We start from the raw sequence: 17,150 nt of genomic DNA, 5'->3' as shown, positions 1-17,150 counted from the left end.
GCTCCATGCTGCTTCCTGTGTGGCCCAGGAAGCGCAGCCAGCTGCTCTGGGCAGGGGGATCAGGCACCATGTGACTGGGGCCACGTAGGGCCGAGGAGCCAGGCCCCTGGCAGCAGCAGCCTCCTCTGCCCCAGGAGCCGGGCAGGGCCGGCTGGTGCCATGGCTGGGGGCTGCCTTGGGCGTGCTGGGGCGAGCCCCACCCCAGTCTCTCCTGCTCCTGCGCTGCGGGGCTGTCTGGCCTCCGCCGCTCGGGGGCACTCACATCCCACGGTGGGGAGTCGGGCAGACGGCAGCCTTTGCCTGCAGGGAGCTGCTGCCCCACATGCCGGGAGCGACCCCACTGGTCCAAGGACTGCAGGATTCCTGCGCCACCAGCAGGCACCTGGGATGGAGAACGGGCCTGGGGAGGGCAGGGGGGCAGGACAGAGCCTGGGGGGCGGGAGGGGGCAGGACAGAGGCACATCCCTTAAATCAGAACTTTTTATAGGGAACAGGTTAAGATTTTGGCAGCTCATCACTGCAGGTACCACCAGCAGAAGACTGTTTTTCTTTTTTGCTGCTTTGGGTTCTGTAGTTTCCGCATCAGAGTGTTGCTCTTTTTAGCCCTGGTCTACTCTGGGGGGATGGGGGATTGATCTAAGTTATGCAACTTCAACTACGTGAATAACATAGCTGAAGTCGACGTACTTAGATCGACTTACCCTGGTGTCTTCACCGTGGTGAGTTGACTGCTGCCGCTACCCCGTCAACTCCACCTGCGCCTCTCACTGTGGTGTAGTACAGGAGTCAACAGGAGAGCACTTGGAAATCAATTTATCGTATCTAGACTAGATGCGATAAATCGATCCCTGCTGAATCAATCGCTGCCCGCTGATCCAGCTGGTAGTGTAGACTTACCCTAAGATTTCTGTTTAGCATATCTGGCACGTAAATACCTTGCAATGCCAGCTACAAATGTGCCAAGCAAATGCCTGTTCTCATTTTCTGGTGACATTGTAAATAAGAAGAGGACAGCATTATCTCCTGCAAACATAAACAAACTTGTTTGTCTCTTAGTGATTGGCTGAAAAAGAAGTCAGACTGAGTGGACTTGTAGGCTCTGAAGTTTTACATTGTTTTGTTTTTGAGTATAGTTATGTAAAAAAAAAATCTACATTTGTAAGTTGCATTTTCACGACAGATATTGCACTACAGTACTTGTATGAGGTGAATTGAAAAATACTATTTCTTTTATCATTTTTACAGTGCAAATATTTATGATAAAAATATACACTTTGATTTCAGTTACAACACAGAATACAATATATATGAAAATGTAAAAAAAATCCAAAATATTTTATAAATTTCAGTTGGTATTCTATTGTTTAACATTGTGATTAAAACTGCAATTAATTGTGATTAATTTTTAAATCACAATTAATTTTTTGAGTTAATCGTGTGAGTCAACTGTGATTAATCGACAGCCCTAAAAAATATGTCTCATATTTAAGTCAATTCAGAGAGATGAGACTTTTTTTTGTGTTCTGGGTAGGCAGGGAGGTGGCACTGGCATAGTATTAAAAATACCCTAGAAGATCTTATTGAAATGTGTTTTTAATGCAGCTGAATTAGTGTGAACATTCATGTTGTCTAGCTAGCAATTAGATATTTACATAGCCTTCTAGAACAGAGCCATCTGCTGGGGGAAGCCATGTAGTACAGAACTAAACAGGTCAAGGGACTACTTATTTATACTGTAATAGTTTCTTGGTAAATTTAAACACTGGGTCAGATACTCGGCTGGTGTAAATTAGCATAGCTGATCTGGGCTCACATTTCTTAAACATATTAGGGGGCTCATAAGCATTCACATTTCCCAAAAAGAAAAGGAGTACTTGTGGCACCTTAGAGACTAACCAATTTATTTGAGCATAAGCTTTCGTGAGCTACAGCTCACTTCATCGGATGCATAAAACATTCACCTCAGTTACAGCCATGTATGCGTGTGCTTCTCTGAATCAGAGACTGGCCCCAAGATTTTTACTGTAATATTTTGAATATAAATAGTAAATATATTTTGAACTATTAATAATAATAATTATTATTATTACTTGCATTGTGACAGCACCCAAAGATCTCAATCAGGATCAAGCCCTATTATGCAACCGACTCTACAGACTCAAAGTAACAGTTAGTCCCTAGCCCAAAGAATAGAAGTCAGTGGAAGTTTTGGCTGAATAAGAACTGAGTAAGGGAGACAGATCCTCTGCTGCAGAATATCCTCCATGGCCCAAATTCAGTGGGTGGATCCACCTGGTAGAGTGGTGTAAAGGGCCAGAGCACAGTCCAGGTTTGGGGTTACTGAATTCCAAGATCTGGCTCAAATCAGTTGTCTGTCACAATCCGCTCTTCCCTGGTCACTTAATATTCCCATTCCTTTTTCTCTTTAAGAAAATAAAAAGATTTTAAACTCAGTGCCCTATGTGTATATGTGCGCACACAGTGTACAACACAGTAGACAACTACAGCACTGGTCAAAAGTGGATTTGAATTAGTGACCCAGAGGTGAAGGGCTCTGTAGCCCAATTACCAGTCCCTCTGAGCAATTCACTCCCCCACCCCACCTGGATAAACTGTGGACTTTACCATATAACTCGAACAATATTGCTTCTATAGGGCAGGCTGAAGATGCTCCATATCCACAAAGAAATAGACTAATTTTAAATGTATATGTAAATTGTTAAAAAAAAGAGAGCATATGCCTTAACTTGCTGATTTTATTAAATATATGCATGAGAAATGTTGTTATAAAAATGTACAGTTTTACAGGAATTTAATTATATTTCTGAAATTACTTATATTTGTAAAAACAAGTGAAGTTATGGTGTACAAATGCATGATTAGTTTATGTATGACTATGGGCTCTTGTTCTCCTGCGGTGAACAGAGGAGGAGGCAGGGTCCAGCTAGACTCTGTGGGTACTCTGCTAAAAAGACCCCCAGCAGCAAGTCTTAGAGCCTGGCTGTACAGACTTGGGCTTGTCCTACGGCACAAAAAATAGCAGTGTAGATGTTCCCACTTGGTCTGGAGCTCGGGCTCTGAGACCTACCCCTTGTGCCAGGTTTCAGAGCCCAGACTCCAGTCCAAGCTGGTGTCTACATTGCTATTTTTAGCCCCATAGCAGGAACCTCCTTCTATCCTTGCCTCACCCCTTCCCCACATCTAATTGACCTTTTATTTTCAATTTTCCCCTGAACACTTCTCTTTTCCTTTGTCAATTTTCCCCTGAACACTTCTCTTTTCCTTTGTCTATGCCCTTTGAGTCCCCTCTAAAACATATATATTGTGTATAACTATATTTAATTCTATAGCAGTACTGACAACCCCAAGGTTTCAAAAATAATGAAATCAGGCTCCCAAATAATTATGAGATGGAGTTAAAAACCACGAGATTGTAAAAAATATTGTTGGTGTGCTACAGCAGTGCCTCCTTGAACACCCTCATAGGTGTGTCTGCCTCAGTTTCTCCTTTCAGAATCCCCAATAGCTCCACTGCAGGCTCTTTTGCTTAAATAACAGCTCTTTTGGGGCCCAGTTTATTACCAAAACATAGTTCAAAAAGTCCTCAACAAAAGTCCCAAATTTAGTCCATTTCCCACACTCAATGTACATAATGCTTAAAACCCTACTCTTCTCAGTGGGGACCACACCACACACGCGCAGCATCTCTGCTGGGAGTCCTTCTGTACCATACTCCAGTGTCTTCTGCCAAAGTTAGATTCCTTGTCAGTTTTCTTCTATCTCTCCGCTAGGATGGCCACTCCAGGCCTTGCAGCTAGAATGGAACCCCACTTTTCCCAGCAGGAACCCCTACAGCCTCTTTGCTAGGAGATCATCCTCACCAGCAGAGCTTCCCTCCCTATCCTTGGCCTCCTCATTGTTCCCCTGGGTTCAGCTTTCTGGTACTAAGACATCAGCAGGTGAGCCGCACTGCTGTTCCCCTGTCTTCATCCTTTCTGGCCCTCGGCTTTGACTCTCCAGCTTAAAAATCGGTAGGCAACTCCCTCTGTTGCTCTCTGGCCTTTACTCTCTCCAGCCCTGGCTCTCTAGCTTGGGGAAGTTAGCCAGCAAATGCCTATTATTATTATTGCTCTCCTATCATCATGCGTCCTATGGAACCACCTACAGTTTCCTTCAGGGACCTTCCAGAGTCTCCCAGGTCTCTCACCTGCCTTTTTCCTGAATAATTGAGTCTGCACGCTAGGGCAACCCTAACTCACCAGGTCTCTCACCCTCTAGAGCCCAGCTGCCCTCTTTTAAACCCAACTGGGAGGCAGCTGATGAATCACAGGTGCACTGAGCCTACTCCCTCTGAAAAGGCTGGCATCACCCTATGACAGTTGGGTTCTGTTTATTTATTTTGTTGTGTTTGAGCCTTTAGGATTCACATTTTTAAGCTGTTCTGTGCAACCATGAGACTCAAAACTTATTTTTGTTTTTAAATGAAAGCTGAGATTGTGATATATTCACCTGACTCTAGGAGCTGGTGCTCTAAGAAAAACACCAAATATTGCAAGAGATACTGGCTCAGATCCTACTCTGTAGTTTGGCCGCTTTGCTTTGCACCACCAGCAGCTTCTGGCCCTATATACAGGATAGCTATCCATGGAAGGATCACCCCAGGTTGGGAGGGCCATCCAGTGGGATAGTGTTAGTCTAGCAGCTCCTACATGTCCTCACTCTACTGTTGTCAGCACAGGGAACATGGCAGAGGTTTTCTTTCCTATATCCTACTAATCTTTGGCTGTTATAGCATCCCTTTTGGGCCACCGGCAGATAGAATGACTTAGAGTAGATAAAAGGCTTTTGTTCTGCATTATGCCAAGGAACTGCACAGGCACACAGCTGGCCCAGAACTGCGGGAGTGCAAAGGTCACCTTTGTACCCCTCTCCTGAGCTGTGCTGTGCATTTCTCAACCATAACTAAGGAGCTGGGCCATTATGTCTACTGTTGTTATTAAACCATTTGCTATTATTTCTATAGTGCCCTAAGTGCCCATAGAGCTGTACAGCAGGAGACCTATCCCAAACTAATTACAGGTTACCTGTCCAAAAGCGTTTACAGTCTAGGAGAATAATATAGAACATTACAACATGAAATCAGAGTGGAACATACTTATTATCAATGTGTGATATAATTATATTTGGTATGGGGAAAATGTGATAGCATGTATGTGCATGAGGGGCTTGGAAGGATTAGATTTTTATCAGTAAATGTTGGTAAATGTTGATATCACCACACACAAGAACATAAGAATGGCCATACTGAGTGAGACAAATGGTCCATCTAGCCCAGTACCCTCTCTTCTGAAAGGTGGTTGATGCCAGATGCTTCAGAGGGAGTGAACAGAACAGGGCAATTTATCCAGTGATCTACCCCGTCATCCATACCCAGCTTCTATTAGTCAGAGGTTTAAGGACACCCAGAGCATGGGGTTGCATCTCTGACCATCTTGGCTAATAGCCATTGATGGACCTATCATCTATGAACTGATCTAATTCTTTTTTTAATCCAGTTATACTTTTGGCCTCCATAATATCCCCTGGCAATCACAAGGGTGTGCATTGTGTGAAGTACTTCCTTATGTTTATTTTAAATCTGATGCCTATTAATTTCATTGGGTGACCCCTGATTCCTGTGTTATGTGAAGGGGTAAATAACACTTTATTCACTTTCTCCACATCATTCACGATATTGTAGACCTCTGTCATATCTCTCCTCAGTCATTTCTTTTCCAAATTGAACAGTTTTAAATCTCCCCTCATATACAACCAGTTCCGTACCCCTAGTCATTTTTGTTGCTCTCCTCTGTACTTTTTCCCAATTCTAAAATATATTTTTTGAGATGGAGTGATCAGAACTGAACGCAGTATTCAAGGTGTGGGTGTACCATGTATTTATACAGTGGCAATATGATGTTGTCTGTTTTACTATCTATCCCTTTCCCAGTGGTTTCTGACATTCTGTTAGTTTTTTGACTGCTGCTGCACATTTAATAGGTGTTGTCAGAAAATTATCCATGTTGACTCCAAGATCTCTTTCTTGAGTGGTAACAACTAGTTTAGACTCCATCATTTTGTATGTATAGTTGGGATTATATTTTCCAATGTGTATTACTTTGCATTTATCAGACCTAGTACAGACTCTGCTATTTACCTCTCTCCACTGTGCAGTCTGGATGTTTATTCCTACCCTTTGTTTCCTGTCTTTTAACCAGTTACTGATCCATAAGAGGATCTCTTATCCCATGACTCTTTACTGTGCTTAATAGACTTTGGTGAGTGTAGGGGCAAGGTTGTGGAAGATTGGCGAGGAGCTAAGTGGTGGACTGAGTATGTGACTGGAGGTAAGTGGAGGATGCAGGCAGTTTCAATGAACTTTGTCCGACAGACCCTGCCAAAAGATATTGTAGAATAGCTCAGCATATTTTTGCCTGTAAACGAGTCAGTTTATGTAATGAGCATAAATCATACATATAAGAATGTAACCAGCTGTTGACCCCATGTAACCTCGAGATAAGCACGGAAAATATAGCGCCGCAGAGAACTCCCCCCCAGCGGAGTCCTGCCAGGTCAGCTGAACGGCCAGAGTCCCCTGCAGCCCCTCCGCGCATCTTAGGGGCTCCCCGCGCAGATTGGAGCCTAATTCTTCCTTCCTTCAATAAAGCATAGTTTACTATTCTTAGGCCTGAGTGTCCTCCTTTCGCTGGTATCTTCCCGCCCCCAGCCCTTGCGGGCACAGTGGGGATCTTGCCAATAGTTTTCTGAAAGTCCAAGTACACTACTTCTACTGGATCACCTTTGTCCACAGTTTTCTTGACTCCCCTATCCCATGACTCTTTACTGTGCTTAAGAGACTTTGGTGGAGATCTTGCCAATGCTTTTCTGAAAGTCCAAGTACACTACTTCTACTGGATCACCCTTGTCCACAGGTTTCTTGACCCCCCTCAAAGAATTCTAATATATTGGTGAGGCATGATTTCCCTTTACAACAGCCATGTTGACCGTACCCCCAACATATTGTGTTCATCTATGTGTCTGATAATTCTGTTTTTTACTACAGTTTCAGCCAATTTGCCTGTTACTGAAGTTAGGCTTATTGGCCTGTAACTGCCTCTGGAGCCTTTTTAAAAAATTGGCCTCACATTTGCTATCTGCCAGTCATATGGTACAGAGGCTAAATCATAGGTTACATACCACAGTTAGTAGTTCTGCAGTTTCATATTTGAATTCCTTCAGAACACATGGGGGAATACCATCTGGTCCTGGTGACTTATTTCTGTTTATCAACTTGTTCCAAATCATCCTCTATTGACACGTCACTCTGGGACAGTTCCTCAGATCTATCACCTAAAAAGAATGGCTCAGGTGTGGGAATCTTCCTCACATCCTCTGCAGTGAAGACCAATGCAAAGAATTAATTTAGCTTCTCTGCAACAGCCTTTCGCACCTTGATTGTCCAGTGGCCCCACTGATTGTTTGGCAGGCTTTCTTCTTCTGCTGTACTTAAAAACTAACAGCAATTTTTGTTGTGTCTTTTGCCAGTTGCTCTTCTTTTTTGGCCACCCTAATTATACTTTTAAACTTGACTTGCGAGAATTTATGCTCCTTTCTATTTTCCTCTGTAGGATTTAACTTCCAGTTTTTAAAGGATGTCTTTTTGTTTCTAACCGCCTCTTTTACTGTGTTGTTTAGCCATGATGGCAATTTTTTTTTTGGTCCTCTGTTTTTTATTTTGGGTATACAGTTAGTTTGAGCCTCTATCATAGTGTTTTTAAAAAGTGTCCATGCAGCTTGAAGGTATTTTACTCTTGTGACTGTTCCTTTTAATTTCTGTTTAATTAGCTTCCTCATTTTTGTGTAGTTCTCCTTTTTGAAGTTAAATGCTACTGTGGTGGGTTTCTTTGGCATTTTCCCCCACACAAGGATACTACATTTAATTCCATTATGGTTGCTATTACCAAGAGGTTCAGCTATATTCACCTCTTGAACAGATCCTGTGTGCCATTTAGGACTAAATCAGGAATTGCCTCTCCCCTTGTGAGTTTCAGGATTAGCTGCTCCAAGAAGCAGTCTTTAATGATGTCTAGAAATTTTATGTCTGCATCCCATCCTGAGGTGGCAGGTTCCCAGTTAATATGTGGATAGTTGAAATCGCCCATTATTATTGGGTTTTCTGTTTTTGTGGCCTCTCTAATCTCCCTGAGAATTTCACAATCATAGTCACCATCCTGATCAGGTGGTCGTCAGTATGTTCCTACTGATACAATCTTCTTATTCAAGCATGGAATTTCTATCCATAGAGGTTCTATGGTATTGTTGGATTCATTTAAGATTTTTACTGTATTTGACTCTATGCTTTCTTTCACATACAGTGCCACTTCCCCATTGTGTGACCTACATATTTTGCCTACTATCATGCCTACATATTTTGAATCATAGAACTGGAAGGGACCTCGAGAGGTCATCTAGTCCAGTCCCTGCACTCAAGGCAGGACTAAGTATTATCTAGACCTTCCCTGACAGCTGTTTGTTCAACCTGCTTTTAAAAATCCCCAATGATGGAGATTTCACAACCTCCCTAGGCAATTTATTCCAGTACTTAACCACTCTGACAGTTAGGAAGTTTTTCCTAATGTCCAACCTAAACCTCCCTTGCTGCAATTTAAGCCCATTGCTTCTTGTCCTAACGTCAGAGGTTAAGGACAATAATTTTTCTCCCTCCTCCTTGTAACAACCTTTTATGTACTTGAAAACTGTTATCACGTCACATCTCAGTCTTCTCTTCTCCAGACTAAACAAACCTGATTTTTTCAATCTTCCCTCACAGGTCATGTTTTCTAGACCTTTAATCATTTTTGTCGCTCTTCTCTGGAGTTTATCCAATTTGTCCACATCTTTCCTGAAACGTGGCGCCCAGAACTGGACACAATACTCCAGTTGAGGCCTAATCAGTGCAGAGTAGAGCAGAAGAATTACTTCTCATGTCTTGCTTACAGTACTCCTGCTAATACATCCCAGAATTATGTTTGCTTTTTTTGCAACAGCGTTACACTTTTGACTCATATTTAGCTTGTGATCCACTATGACCCCCAGATCCCTTTCTGCAGTACTCCTTCCTAGGCAATGATTTCCCATTTTGTATGTGTGCAACTGATTGTTCCTTCCTAAGTGGAGTACTTTGCATTTGTCCTGATTAAATTTCATGCTATTTACTTCAGACCATTTCTCCAGTTTGTCCAGATCATTTTGAATTTTAATCCTATCCTCCAAAGCACTTGCAACCCCTCCCAGCTTGGTATCGTTCACAAGCTTTATAAGTGTACTCTCTATGTTATTATCTAAATCATTGATGACGATGTTGAACAGAACCGGACCCAGAACCGATCCCTGCAGGACCCCACTCGTTATGCCCTTTCAGCATGACTGAACCACTGATAACTACACTCTGGGAATGATTTTCCAACCAGTTATGCAGCCACCTTGTAGTAGCTTTATCTAGGTTGCATTTTCCTAGTTTGTTTATGAGGTCATGCGAAACAGTATCAAAAGCCTTACTAAAGTCAAGATATACTACACCTACCGCTTCCCCCCTATCCACAAGGCTTGTTACCCTGTCAAAGAAAGCTATCAGGTTGGTTTGACATGATTTGTTCTTGACAAATCCATGCTGTATCACCTTATTATCTTCTAGGTGTTTGCAAATTGATTGCTTAATTATTTGCTCCATTATCTTTCCAGGGACAGAAGTTAAACTGACTGGTCTGTAATTCCCCGGGGTTGTCCTTATTTCCCTTTTTATAGATGGGCACTATATTTGCCCTTTTCCAGTCTTCTGGAATGTCTCCCGTCTCCCATGACTTTCAAAGATAATTGCTAATGGCTCAGATATCTCCTCAGTCAGCTCCTTGAGTATTCTAGAATGCATTTCATCAGATCCTGGTGATTTGAAGACATCTAACTTGTCTAAGTAATTTTTGACTTGTTCTTTCCCTATTTTAGACTCTGATCCTACCTCATTTTCACTGGCATTCACTACATTAGACGTCCAATTGCCACCAACCTTCTTGGTGAAAACCGAAACAAAGAAGTCATTAAGCACCTTTGCCATTTCCACATTTTCTGTTATTGTCTTTCCCCCCTCATTGAGTAACAGGCCTACTCTGTCCTTGGTCTTCCTCTTGCTTCTAATGTATTTGTAGAATGTTTTCTTGTTTCCTTTTATGTCCCTAGCTAGTTTGATCTTGTATTGTGCCTTGGCTTTTCTAATTTTGTTGCTACATACTTGTGTTATTTGTTTATATTCATCCTTTGTAATTTGACCAAGTTTCCACTTTTCGTAGGACTCTTTTTTGAGTTTTAGATCATTGAAGATCTCCTGGTTAAGCCCGGGTGGTCTCTTGCCATACTTCCTATCTTTCCTGCGCAGTGGGATAGTTTACACACACAAAACAACAAAAAATATTTCCATTGATAATAATCCAAATTTACAGATGGGCAAAGTAACAAAAAATATTGCTTGAGAACTAATTAGAGTTTGATTTAAGAATATTTATTTTGTACATTTTGACATGTGATGGTGACAATTTGGGTTTTAACGATTATAAAACTTTAATTTTTTGAATCACAATGTCTACTCTCATTAAATAATTACTGTCTGACTCACTGATGTCTGACACCCCCCACATAACTTCCCACAACTGTGAAAACTTAAATAAATATAGAAAAAGGCACTTAAAATAGATGGATATTATCCATTGAAATTATTTTAAAAAGTTGAATTTTGCCAAGCTTGGCAAAGGCACTATATAAAATTAGTTATGGTATTATTTCCAGAAGGGATTAATTAAGCTGCAAGTTCATCAGGCATGCTATTTTCCATATAATGCATGTTAGTTTACACTTGCCTTTACTGATTAGGAATGCCTCGGAAGTAAAAGCTATGTGAGCTTACATAATACTGCTCTGCTAACATTGGACATATACAGTGCCTCCAAACTAAGAGACAAATTAACATTAATTTTGCTCTCAGCTGTGGATAAGCTACCCTAGTCTTCTTTGTGAAAATGAATGTACATTCCAATGACCAAAAAAAAAAAAATGTGTTCAGTCTGGAATCCCATTCCTCCTTATTATGCTTGTCATTTCTCTTAGTATGTCTGACTGACAGGCTCAGAGCAAGGTTTGGCAAATATCACTGTAGAGATTTCATACCTACTTTACAGTTTTGTCTCAATAAACAAAAGGTCTCCAATAAAGTCATTTTTTATTTGAGTGAGTGTAAAAGTGATCTGGAATAAACACCACCATGCAGCCACGACATCAGACACTATACATTTGTATTTCACTGTCTCTTGGAAATAGAGCTAATATTTCGAGCACATAATCTAGTCTATATAATGCTTTTTTCAAAGCATTATGGGCCTGATTTTCAGAGCAAACACAACTCCAGTTGAAGTTAATACAAAACACATGCTAGTTTAGTGACCACATATATTCTTTCCTTATACTATAGAATACCAGGGGTAGAAGGGACCACAGGAGGTCATCTAGTCCAACTCCCTGCTCAAAGCAGGACCAATCCCCAATTTTTGCCCCAGATCCCTAAATGGCCCCCTCACAGATTGATCTCACAACCTTAGGTTTAGCAGGCTAATGCTCAAACCACTGAGCTATCCCTCCCCCCAAGTCTCTCTATAGCAAGTCTCTCTCTCAAAATATGGCAAAGAACTGTAAATTAACTGTGATGTTTTGTATGACTTGCAAGTTATATTTTTTCAACTGATTAGATTTAGCTTATGGTATAGTGGTTGATTCATACTACATTTTAATTTGTTTAGTTTCAATAAAAAATCATTTTTTAAATGAAAAATATAAGTTCATTTCAAAAGCTAGTTTGTTAGCAAACAATATTTCTGTGAGTTATTTTGGCAGGATGTTCCTATTGATCCAGAACCCTCTTCAGCTAAAGCCACGTTTTTCTAACCATGTTCATAAATCTGTCACAAAATATTAATACATTATAGCGCTTTCTACAATAGTCTTTGCACTTACACAACAACTTAGTTACAATGTAAAGGTGGTTTTGTTGCCTCATTTACGACACTAGATCTATTATTTTGAGCAAATTGTCGCACTCACTTACCTTGAGACAACCAGTGGTAGAATCAACATTTTCAGCATCCTCATCAATAACTCCCCGGGGAATTGGAAATAACTAATTTCCTACAAATATATGGAGAGATGTGTTTATGGTTTTGATGTGTAAGAGTCTCTTTCTTCACAAGGCACCTTACAGTTGCTGGTAAAACTGAATGTTCTCATAAAATTGTACGATCGGTTTATATTACTTGCAACTATTGCATATCATTTCAAGTGGTACAGATGGAAGAAGTTGGGGAAATTTTTTGTAAATGACTAGGACTACGTAATGTGTTCTGACTAGGGCTATGTAATGTGTTCAGGAGAAAATAAAATAAGCTTTGCTTCACTGAGGGACACTTTGAAATATTGTGGATCTAAAAAAAAACAAACAAAAAACAATTCTGCCTTAACAGTACAATGAAATAGGTGCTAGTGAGAATTCATTAGTCACAGACACCTGTCCTAATGATCAGTAATATCTCCATCCCCTTCAGTGGTTTCTCCATATTAATCTAATTGTATTGTGCATCTGCGTGCCAAAGCAGTCAAATATATAGACCCTTTATGGGCCACAATTAATAGGTTTCGCTGCATAATCTCTTTATTCTGTATTTTGCCCATTTCACTCTATGTGCATGAAGCTATTGTTTGGACGTAGAAGATTTTCAACTCAGGGCCAGCAGCAGAATATGTCAAAATTGGTTTAATGATCACATATTTTTGAAGTACCATAACTTGTTTAAAATATTAAAACGTTTATTCTTAGGGAAAAATTTGTTCAGCAATGCATTTGTCACTGCCTGTCTGGTCTGTCAGGCTATTCTGGATAGGAAGAATTGAGCACCTACAAACAGATTAGTAGAGGTGTTTGAAGAGAAATCCCCTGGTGAATGTAATAAGTTGTGCTTTTATTAATGGGACATCCCAGTTCAGTTCTTATAAAATATACTCAGTGTGAAATAAATATCTGTTACTCTGGGTATGTTAACCATAAAAAGTTCCCTAGTATTTTCATTGGAAATACATGTTCTAATACAAATTCAAATAGAATGTACTCTGACACCAGTTAACGTTACACTGTTACCATTTCCATATAGTACAATGCAGTATTTCATTCAGTTTCAAAACCCTGTATTCATACATGCAACATCACAATGTGCTTCTTCAGGTAGACTTGCAGTGTCTTAATGACAGTTTGTCCAGCGTATATTGTATATAAAATCTATGGAAGGACCCAAAGAAAACAAGGTAGGCGCCTATCAAAATACTACCACACTAGCAAATTAATTTTTGTCTTGAAATACCCATCCTTGAAGTTCCATAGGTTGTTTTATCTCTTCTTTTGCTACAGAACTGACATTTTCTGCCCGGTGTCACACTCATTTGTTACTGACCTGCTGAGAGAGCCGCCTGGTCCTGAGGAAGAATCCAAGAAGACATCCCACTATCACAGACAATACTGACAGAATGAGCAAACCATTTCTTTTACAAACATCCTTGACCCGAGCCAGCATTGCATCAAATGCCACTGCCATGCTGTCCTCAGTGCTCTTTGGAGAAGAATCAGCATCCCATGCAGAGAGACCTCACTAGCTTCCCTTGTTAGAATAGACAGCTCTAGCTCTGTATAGATCAGATCAAAGCACTTCTAGGACTGCTTAGCTGACCAGCAAGGTCACCCCTCTGCCAATAGCCACCAAGCATGCAGCTGGCATTATTGTTCCAAATTAATACCAACAATCCTATTATTGACTACATCATTAAGAACCTGGAAGAAGATTAAGGAGCTCTGGAAAATTAGAACAGAATGTAGTAGTATTTCTAAAACAAGAGTGAGTCAGAACAGAGTGACACTCACATGAATGAAAAATAATATTTTCATGCATTCCTTAACCCTTGAAGCATGGTCTCCTAACATCCAGGCCTAGAAAGAAGTAGTGAAAGTTATGCATTTAAATGGACAGAAAATATATTTTTCATACAGTACATATACTAAAGGGCAGGGCAGGTAACACTTTGAACTGGACTATCACAACAGGTCAGATCAGGTGAGACTGAACTTCATTAACTAAAGCAGGTCTGGTTTTTGCTTTTAGTAAATGTGGTTAGCAAAAGGCTGGGCAAATACAATGATAAACTGCATTAACAAACTGAATATTATTGGAGAAAAACATAAAAGGGGACTCGACAGTACTTCACATTTTTTATCTTGGGAGTGAAATGATTTCACTTTCCCCCCTTCCACTGTGTTGATTAGAGCAGGGGCCAACTTACTTTCAGAGGATTATCAGCCTAACCCACATGGATCTTTCCTTTCCTTTGGTATGTCTAATCGTCCCATTCATTCAATTCAAACATAGATTTTTCTGCAGTATAATGAATGTCTTGTAAAACTATACTATCACAACCATCCACTAAACTATAGCATACCATATTGTTAGTACGGTGTTTGGACCATAACTCTAGCATTCTGAAGTGTTTCTATAAACAATCTATAACACTGTACAGTATACATGGGGGATTCATAAGATTATGTTTAGCACTGTATTATATTATAGATGAGCACACTACACATGAGCACTGTAGAAAAGCCCATGAGGAAATTAATAATTATGTATTCAGTACAGAGTTTGTATGGTAAATATGGCAATGGGCCACACACTGAATGATGAGACCAAAAAGAAATACTGAATATAAATAAATAATATAAAATAAACAAATAAATAAACCATAAATATAGTAATGAGCAGTGAGCAGCATCCCTCCATCTTGTGCACTGAATGAGGCTAGATCCCAGAAAAAAAAGTGTGTGTTTAAAAGTGTTTATGTAATTAAAGACTGTATCACAATTTATATGCACAAGAGGGCCAAATTAAGGTTGCACAGGCAACCTTAATTCTGGAGTAAGCTAACTTTTGGGTGCTTGACTTTGCAATCTTAATATTCTTTTAACAGATTTTTTTAAAATATAATTTCTTATATTTTTAAAAAATCAAACAGAAAAAACAGAAATTTTACTATGTGGAACCATATTGATCCTCACGCTCCACAGCACACACATTTGTCACTTGAGCTAACAGTGCAATCAATAGCAGGAGCAGGTTGTTATCTGGGATGTGGGCCAGTAACTAGAGGGGGATGTGACACACACTTTAGCAGTTGGTTTTCACAGTTATTTACCAGACAGAGGAGTAATGCTGAGACTCAGGAATCCTGGATTCATTTCAGGTTCTGGAAGAAAGTGTATCTAGTGGTTACAGACCCTTCTTTTCCACCCACCCCTAGTATGTGTCATAACAGCCTTTCTCTGCCTAATCCCTGCCCTCACAGCCTGTCTCTGTCCTTGCCACTGCCTCTATCCCCCACAAGCTTGTCTCTGCCCACTCTGCCCCATCCTATTCCACCTCTGTCCTCCTTCCCCCAGTCTGTCTCTGCTCCCATCACCCTATGGCATTCCAGTTAGGCAGCTTCCTCCTTCTCCATGCAGCCCCTAGGCACTAGCAGCAGGATCACTGACAGCACAGAAAAGACAGTTTCCCTACTCTCAGTTCCTGCACCTAATGTTACAGTTACTCCTCAGTGCTTGGAGGAGCAAATGCAGAGAAAGTTGTGCACAGAACAGGTTTGGAGCATGTCCAGTACAGACAATCATCTGAGAATTTAGCTCCAGGCCAATGGGAGCTGCTGGAAACAGCGGCCAGCATATCCCTCAGCCGATGCCACTTCCAGCAGCTCCCATTGGCTTGGAGCAGCGAACCGCGGCCACTGAGAGCCACAATCGGCCGAACCTGCAGACGCGGCAGGTAAACAAACTGGCCCAGGCCGCCAGGTATTTCCCTGCACAAGCAGCGGAACAAATTTGGGAACCACTGCTCTACAGCTTTACTTGGATATGATATTCAAGTCCTGTTCCAAACTGTTGTGCAATGTTGCTGTGCTCTGACTATTGTCATAAACCATCCCAGAGATGGCTGCATTTCAGGAGCAGTTCCCATATATACAGTTTGTAAGGCTCTTTAGAACCCTTCTAAAGCAAAGGCACTTTCTAAATGTAGGTAATTAAAAATCTGCTATTACTCATCCAACACTTAAATCTCTTACCCCCCCACAATCCATCTTCTACGTATTTGCTTCCATGAATTGCTAAGTCTCTGAAAACACACCTTTTCTACGTGGTACATCTAGGTCAAGAGGCTTCACACCAATATGTAATAACAGGAAAATAAACTATCCAAAATGAAATTTACACTATAATTATGTACTGTAGTAGGGAATGTAAATAAAAACTTAAGTCTGGCATATGCTATAATTAATAAAATGTTAGCCATTCACTTGAACACTGATATCATATCTGTGTAATGGTATAACCATGGTATGTTGTACCAAACACATACTATATATGGGTTCAGTTCTCAGCCCACCAATTTGTTATATGACCTTGGGAAAGACTCTTCATGTCTGTAAAATGGGGACAACACTACTGCCGTAACAGGATCAGAGTGGTGAAATTACTTGATCCTACAAGGTGCTGAGCACCTTCAGTTCCTGTTCACTTTAATGGGAATTGAGGGCACTCATCACCTCATGGGAGGCATTCGTCATCTTGAAGGATGGTATCTTAAATAGGTGTAAAGTATTATCATTGTGGCATTTTCCTTTCGTGATTTACACTCGGGAATTTTCCTACTTATACCTTTCTTGTAAAGAGACTATCAATTTAAAAAAAATCACATTTATGACTGTAAATGTGCTGTTATTACATGTAGCACTAAAGATTACTATAACTTAAAGAAAAATATATATTGTAATTTGTTTATGTTGCACATTTGAAAATACTTTTGTGTGTAATGACTTTCACTGTTTCCCCTGTATAGTCAATGAATCAATTTCCCCTTTTATTCCTGTGGGTCTTTCACAAAGCAACAGGGTAGAGAAAACTTTAAAACAAGAAAATGTAGTTTAAAACC

The 17,150-nt window shown here is 40.5% G+C and overlaps 1 protein-coding gene across 1 annotated transcript in view; it reads right to left on the bottom strand.

Annotated features, from left to right (window-relative positions):
• The window catches only part of SLC1A7 (solute carrier family 1 member 7), an 86,195-nt gene extending 72,477 nt beyond the window's left edge, over positions 1–13,718 (bottom strand). The window contains exons 1-2 of the mRNA XM_077824147.1: positions 13,578–13,718; positions 12,185–12,264 (exon numbers count right to left, since the gene is read on the bottom strand). Coding sequence (XP_077680273.1) covers positions 12,185–12,264; positions 13,578–13,718 — 221 coding nt within the window. The remainder of the gene's footprint in view (positions 1–12,184; positions 12,265–13,577) is intronic.
• Between the last annotated feature and the right edge of the window lie 3,432 nt (positions 13,719–17,150).

This window comes from Eretmochelys imbricata, chromosome 8 (genome assembly GCF_965152235.1).
Source record: "Eretmochelys imbricata isolate rEreImb1 chromosome 8, rEreImb1.hap1, whole genome shotgun sequence".
Taxonomy (NCBI): domain Eukaryota; kingdom Metazoa; phylum Chordata; order Testudines; family Cheloniidae; genus Eretmochelys; species Eretmochelys imbricata.
This window is presented reverse-complemented; position numbering and strand designations above follow the sequence as displayed.